This window comes from Nansenia antarctica (assembly GCF_963989245.1).
Source record: "Nansenia antarctica genome assembly, chromosome: 9".
Taxonomy (NCBI): domain Eukaryota; kingdom Metazoa; phylum Chordata; class Actinopteri; order Argentiniformes; family Microstomatidae; genus Nansenia; species Nansenia antarctica.
In genome coordinates, this window is record NC_137679.1 from 14,535,982 (window position 1) to 14,543,693 (window position 7,712).

General features: G+C 49.6%; 1 protein-coding gene across 1 annotated transcript in view; it reads left to right on the forward strand.

Moving 5' to 3' along the window:
* sf3b3 (splicing factor 3b, subunit 3) overlaps nt 1-7,712 on the forward strand; it is a 28,597-nt gene that overhangs the window by 10,156 nt on the left and 10,729 nt on the right. Inside the window, exons 13-20 of the mRNA XM_080539440.1 lie at nt 1,403-1,554; nt 1,903-2,058; nt 2,488-2,643; nt 4,738-4,881; nt 5,459-5,581; nt 6,109-6,263; nt 6,990-7,164; nt 7,501-7,706. Coding sequence (XP_080395566.1) covers nt 1,403-1,554; nt 1,903-2,058; nt 2,488-2,643; nt 4,738-4,881; nt 5,459-5,581; nt 6,109-6,263; nt 6,990-7,164; nt 7,501-7,706 — 1,267 coding nt within the window. The remainder of the gene's footprint in view (nt 1-1,402; nt 1,555-1,902; nt 2,059-2,487; nt 2,644-4,737; nt 4,882-5,458; nt 5,582-6,108; nt 6,264-6,989; nt 7,165-7,500; nt 7,707-7,712) is intronic.

Here is a 7,712-nt window from a genome sequence, read left to right on the forward strand (position 1 = left end):
TCATGCTGTTGCATTCTGGGTCAATTCCAGTCTCTGCCAGGCAGATTTCCCAGAAGTCATGTGACTAGAGAGAAAGTGTGTGCGTGTGTGTGTGAGTGTGTGCACGTGCGGGCGTGCGTGGGGCCTTTGTCAATTGTAGTCCCTCTGCCAGGCAGGTTTCCCAGAAGTCGCGCGCACGAGGTGTGTGTGTGTGTGTGTGTGTGTGTGTGTGTGTGCGCGCGTGTTCAGACTGATGCAGAATGAAGGAAGTTGGATTTCTCTGTGCCCTGATGTGAGTGTTCCACTTCACTGAATAGGGAGGGGGAGAGAGAGGGAGGGAGGGAGGGAGGGGGCGAGGGAGGGGGCAAAGCAGTTGCCGTGCCAGGCAGTGATGCACCCAGTCAGTATACTCTCAGTTGTGCCTCTGTAGAAGGCCCGCAGGGTCTTGGACCCCATGTCAAACTTCTTCAACTGCCTGAGGTGAAAGAGGCTCTGAGGTGCTTTTCTCAACACCTGTTTGGTATGCACGTCCCAGGTGAGGTCATCAGAGATATGGACGCCAAGGAACTAAAACTGCTGACCCTCTCTACGGCTGACCCGTTGATGGTGATGGGGTCTTGTTCCCAACCTTTCCTCCTGAAGTCCACCAGCAGCTCCTTGGTCTTGTCAGTGTTGAGAGAGAGGTTGTTCTCCTGGCTGTACTGAGCCAGGCGGTCCTCCTCTCTCCTGTAGGTCGTCTCATCGCCGTCAGTGATCAGGCCAATCATTGTGTGTCGTCAGCTCATTTAATCACAGAGTTGGAGTCGTGCGTGGCCACGCAGTCGTGGGTGTACAGGGAGTAGAGGAGGGGACTCAGGACGCAGCCTTGGGGGGCTCCTGTGTTGAGGGTTAGAGGGGCGGAGGTCTTGGAGCCCATTCTCACCACCTGCCGTCGGTCAGACAGGAAGTCCAGTCGCATAGGGCGGGGTTAAGGTCCTAGGTCTCTGAGCTTGGTGTCGAGTCTGGAGGGGACAGTGGTGTTGAATGCTGAACTGTCGTCTAGGAACAGCATCCTCACACAGGAGTTCCTCTTGTCCAGGTGGGTGAGGGCGGAGTGGAGAGCAGTGGAACAGCATCCTCACACAGGAGTTCCTCTGGTCCAGGTGGGTGAGGGCGGAGTGGAGAGCAGTGGCAATGGCGTCGTCGGTGGATCTGTTTTGCCGATAGGCAGATTGGTTGGCGTCCAGATTGGGTGATAGCGAGTCACAGACCAGTTTCTTGACCAGCTTCTTGACCTGTTTCTTGACCTGCTTCTGACAGAATTCGCTCACCTCGGGAGTGAGAGCAACAGGGAGATTAAAAAGGTCAGGAATGTAGTCCAGACCCAAGACTGGACGGATCATCGTGTCTCACCCCTCTCCCCCTCTCTCTCTCCCCCCTCCAGATGAGTTTGATGCCTACATCATCGTGTCCTTCGTCAACGCCACGCTGGTCTTGTCCATCGGCGAGACCGTAGAGGAAGTGACGGACTCTGGCTTCCTGGGGACCACGCCCACCCTGTCCTGCTCCCTGCTGGGGGAGGACGCTCTGGTCCAGGTCAGTCTCCCCCCTCCCTCCCTCTCCCCCACACCCACCCTGTCCAGGTCAGTCTCCCCCCTCTGCCCCACACCCACGCTCTCCTGTTCCCTACTGGGGGAGGAAGCCTTAGTACAGGTCAGTCTCTCTCCTCCCTCCTCCCCCCTCTCCCCCACGCCCATCTTGTCCTGCTCCTTACTGGGGGAGGACGCTCTAGTCCAGGTCAGTCTCCCCCCTCCCTCTCCCCCACGCCCACCCTGTCCAGGTCAGTCTCACCCCTCCCTCCCCCCTTTCCCTCATATAGCTATATTAGATGCTGAGAGGTGTGTGTGTGTGTGTGTGTGTGTGTGTGTGTGTGTGTCTACCCAGGTGTACCCAGACGGGATCCGTCACATCAGGGCAGACAAGCGTGTGAACGAGTGGAAGACCCCCGGCAAGAAGACCATCGTCCGCTGTGCCGTCAACCAGAGGCAGGTGGTCATCGCTCTGACGGGGGGGGAGCTGGTGTACTTTGAGATGGACCCGGTCAGTACCTCTCTCTCTCTCTCCCTCTCTCTCTCTCTCTCTCTCTCTCTCTCTCTCTCTCTCTCTCTCTCTCTCTCTCTCTCTCTCTCCCTCTCCCTCCTCTCTATCTCTCTCTCTCTCACTGTCTGTCTCTCTATCTGTCTCTCTGTTTTTCTCTCTATCTATCTCTCTCTCTCTCTCTCTCTCTAACCCTGACCAGGGGAAAGCTGTCCTGTCTGTCTCTCCCTTCCTCTATCTCTCTCTACAGTCTGCCTGTCTGCCTGTCTGCCTGTCTGTCTGTCTGTCTCTACCCTAAGTGTCCATGTTACTCTGTCTATCTATGTTAATGTTAATATGCCTTCAACAGTAGGGCAGCTTTGATGTTCGACCAGTAGTTTAGAGATAAATATCTCTCTCTCCTTCTCTACCCCCCCCCCCCCCCCCCTCCAGTCGGGCCAGTTGAATGAGTACACGGAGAGGAAGGAGATGTCAGCTGACGTAGTGTGTATGAGCCTGGCCAACGTGCCCCCGGGGGAGCAGCGGTCCCGCTTCCTGGCCGTGGGTCTGGTGGACAACACCGTCAGGATCATCTCCCTGGACCCCTCGGTACACACACACACACACACACACAACACCGTCACCGTCTCCCTGGACCCCTCGGTACACACACACACACACACGCACACACACACAACACCGTCAGGATCATCTCCCTGGACCCCTCGGTACACACACACACACACACACACACACACACACACACACACACACACACACACAGGGACAGACACACACACACACACACACAGAGACACACAGACTGACAGACACGCACACAGTTTACAGTAAGCCATTCCAGTCCAAATGAAGCTAAACCTCAGCTTACTGTAAACTGTGTGTGTCTGTGTGTGTGTGTGTGTGTGTGTGTGTGTGTGTGTGTGTGTGTGTGTGTGTGTCTGTGTGTCTGTGTGTCTGTGTGTGTGTGTGTGTGTGTGTGTGTGCGTGTGCGTGTCTGTGTCTGTGTCTGTGTGTCAGCTCTGTCCTAAACAGTGCAGCTCTAACCTTGAGAAGTGAAGGTTTTTGGCCTAGACATCCTATGGGAACAACATTTGCTGGAACAGTGGTGAGGGTCTGGGAAACAGAACCAGAAGTTTACACAAACACTCAATTATGTGCGTTCTCTGCCAGAGTCAGATCAGGAACACGTCTGAGCATGTCCAGAACCACAGCAGCTCCAGAACCACAGCTCTTGACTTTCCCTGCCGCCCTCTTCACAAAGCTCTCCAGGATGCTTTCACTTGCTTTCAACTATTCCAGTATAGCAGTTGTAATAATAATAAAAATTATAATAACCATTATTTGTATAGCACTTTTCTTGCAAACATTGCAGCTCAAAGTGCTTTAATCATTATAATCATCATTTAATACTACACATAATTAGATGAACACACAGTCCTTGCTTTTAAAGTCCTAAAATGAAAGTATGTTTACAAGTCATTATCACTTTACAAGTATTTAGTGATCATTAAACTGTTGTGTTTTATATTGAGTGGGTACTTCCACTCAACTTCCAAGTTGCGTGTTATGAAAAAAAACGAAAACCAGATATTGTTGACACAATAAGTTTCACTTTCACTTTTCGACCCCTTCGAGTCAGGGGGTGGTTTGTGGTTTCACCAGCGGGCCTCCCATATTTGCTGAGGTTGCTTCCCTAATGTAAACTGGCAGTGCATTCCACAATCTGGGTGCATAAAATGAGAATGCAGCCTCACCAAATCAACTGCTGTGATCAGCCATGTCCAACCTGCACATGGCTCCACATTGTTGGGTCTCTGTCTAAAATACCCACGCTAGTTTAGATGATCTTGAATCCATGCCTTACTAGACAGTGAATCCATATGTTACTAGACAGTGAATCCATGTCTTACCAAACAGTGAATCCATGTCTTACTAAACAGTGAATCCATGTCTTACTAAACAGTGAATCCATGTCTTACTAAACAGTGAATCCATGTCTTACTAAACAGTGAATCCATGTCTTACTAAACAGTGAATCCATGTCTTACTAGACAGTGAATCCATGTCTTACTAGACAGTGAATCCATGTCTTACTAGACAGTGAATCCATGTCTTACTAAACAGTGAATCCATGTCTTACTAGACAGTGAATCCATGTCTTACTAAACAGTGAATCCATGTCTTACTAGACAGTGAATCCATGTCTTACTAGACAGTGAATCCATGTCTTACTAAACAGTGAATCCATGTCTTACTCTAGACAGTGCAGCCTGTAACCTAACCCTCTCCAGGTTTTGGCCTGAACATCATATGGGAAATGAGATAATTACATTTGCTGGAACAGTGGTGAAGGTCTGGCTAAACAATTCTGTTTGTTCTGAAGCACATTAGAGCAGGTCCAGGAGGGACGCTTCAGAAGCACAGCCTTCCTCTCACTGTGTGTGTGTGTGTGTGTGTGTGTGTCTCTCCTCTAAACAGTGCTCTGTACCATAACCCTCTCAAGGCTCCCAAGCTTCAGAACACCCACACCTACTGTGTACTGTAGAGTGTTTAACCGTGTGTGTAGGACTGCCTCCAGCCCCTCGGCATGCAGGCCTTGTGTACTATACAGTGTGTAACCGTGTGTGTGTCTGTGTGTGTGTGTGTGTGTGTGTGTGTGTGTGTGTGTGTGTGTGTGTGTAGGACTGCCTCCAGCCCCTCAGTATGCAGGCCCTGCCCGCCCAGCCAGAGTCTCTGTGCATCGTGGAGATGGGCGGCGTGGAGAAGCAGGACGAGCTGGGGGAGAAGGGATCCATCGGCTTCCTCTACCTCAACATCGGCCTGCAGGTAGGTTCACTTCCTGTCTGGACACCTGGCGCTTCCTGTCTGTCTGGACACTTCCTGTCTGTCTGGACGCCTGGCCCTTCCGAACTGTCTGTCTGGTCACTTCCTGTCTGTCTGGCCGCCTGGCACTTCCTGTCTGTCTGGTCACTTCCTGTCTGTCTGGATGCCTGGCACTTCCTGTCTGTCTTTTACTTCCTGTCTGTCTGGACGCCTGGCACTTCCTCTCTGTCTGTCACTTCCTGTCTGTCTGGTCGCCTGGCACTTCCTGTCTGTCTGTCTGTCTGGTCTTCTTGGATGAAATAAATCCTTACCTCTCAGAAAAATACATCACATTTACATGTTTGGCATTTAGCAGCCTTATTCCAAAGAGACTTACAATCAAATACATTTGACTAAGGCATTCATGAGAGGGTTATATCATGTTATATATGTAAGTTTAACATTTCAATCAAATAACTTTTTAGCGTGGACTTTTGTGGTAACAGACACATTGACACATTGAGCTTGTCCCCCTCTGTCAGATATTAACGTGTGTGTGCGCCTCTCTCTCTCTCTGTGTGTGTGTGTGTGTGTGTGTCAGAACGGGGTTCTCCTGAGGACGGTGTTGGACCCCGTCACGGGGGACCTGTCTGACACCAGGACCAGGTACCTGGGGTCGCGACCCGTCAAGCTCTTCCGGGTCAGGATGCAGGGACAGGAAGCAGTAAGTCACCTTTAAGGCCTTTTTCTTTTTTTTTTTACACATCATTTTTTAAATATATAGATGAACAAAAATCGAAACGCAACACTTTTGTTTTTGCTCGAATTTTTCATGAGTTGAAAGACTTTCTATGTACACAAAAGGCCTATTTCTCTCAAATTATGTTCTCAAATTAGTTTAAATCTGTGTTAGTGAGCACTTCTCCTTTGCCGAGATAATCCATCCACCTGACAGGTGTGGCATATCCTGATGCTGATTAGACAGCATGATTACTGCACAGGTGTGCCTTAGGCTGGTCACAATAAAAGGCCACTCTAAAATGTGCAGTTAGAGAGAGACAGAGACACAGAGAGAGAGAGATTTCAAGGTCATTAAGGCTTCCTGTCATGTCTGAATGGTGGAACATGTACACACACAGCAGCATTACATGACCTCTGAGACTCTACTGTAACAACAGAATGGCCCCAGTACTGACACACTGAATACAGCAACGTTTACTGACATCTCTAACCTCCCCTCCCCCCCCCCAGGTACTAGCCATGTCCAGTCGGTCCTGGTTGTCGTATTCCTACCAGTCACGTTTCCACCTGACGCCCCTCTCCTACGAGACCCTGGAGTACGCCTCAGGGTTCGCCTCAGAGCAGTGTCCTGAAGGCATCGTGGCTATCTCTACTAACACCCTCAGGTACACACACACACACACACACACACACACACACACACACACACCGACTCAGGTACACACACACACACACACACACCGACTCAGGTACACACACACACACACACACACACACAGTCAGGTTTCAACTTTGCACTAGAAATTCTATGTTGGTGTTTTCTTCCCTTATTACACACTCATAACACACAGTCATGTTAAATAACTGTTATTACACTCATAACACACAGTCATGTTAAATAAGCCATATATTGAAAGCTGAAGTAATCCTGGAAAAAAGGGGCATAAGCACTTACTCCTAGGACCTTTTCTGATACCTTTATAGGCATAAAAACAATATAAATCCAGAGGCGGAATGTTTAATTAATAATTAATAATAGGTTTAAAAGGGACAGCAGAGGGCGTAACCTAGACTTTGTTTTCATTTTTGTAAAGAAATGGTTGCATAGTTTGTGTAAAATAATATTTTTCAGTCATCATTTGTCTGCAATCTCATTTTGTTACAAAGATTTTTTTCTTGTGAACCCAGTATCAAATTGAGTTGAGTGTATAGTTACATGCCTAGTTCCTCCTGTACTGACTCTCTCTCTGTCTCTCTCTCTGTCTCTCTCTCTCTCTGTCTCTCTCTGTCTCTCTCTCTCTTTGACGCTATCTCTTGTCTCTCTCTCTCTCTTTCTCTCTGTCTCTCTCTCTCTTTCTCTCCCTCCTCTCTCTCCCCCCCCCTCCCTCCAGGATCCTGGCCTTAGAGAAGTTGGGGGCGGTGTTTAACCAGGTGGCGTTCCCTCTCCAGTACACGCCCAGGAAGTTCGTCATCCACCCCGAGGCCAACCACCTGGTCGTCATAGAGACGGACCACAACGCCTACACCGAGGCCACCAAGGCCCAGCGCAAGCAGCAGATGGCCGAGGTACGGGGTGCTGCCCCCTGCAGGACACACTAGGAATAACAACAATAATAATACAATATTATTATTATTATTATTATTATTATTAATAATAATAATAATAATAGATTTTATTTAAAAGTGCAGAAGAGAAGCAGGACAATAAACAAGAGAAAACCACAACAGACAAAACACAAGATAAACACAAGATAAAATCATATTTTTAAAAATGTATGTATTTATTGATTTTTTGTTTACAACATAAACATAGATAGGTACATTAGAAAGTTGGTCAGAACTTTACATTGTAAACTTTGTGTGTGTGTCTCTGTGCGCCCCCCCCCCCCCCCCCCCCCGTAGGAGATGGTGGAGGCGGCGGGGGAGGACGAGAGGGAGCTGGCAGCAGAGATGGCCGCCGCCTTCCTGAACGAGTCCCTCCCGGAGGCCATCTTCGGGGCGCCCAAGGCCGGGGGGGGCCAGTGGGCCTCGCTGGTGCGCCTGGTCAACCCCATCCAGGGAACGACCCTGGACCTGGTGCAGCTGGAGCAGAACGAGGCTGCCTTCAGGTGAGG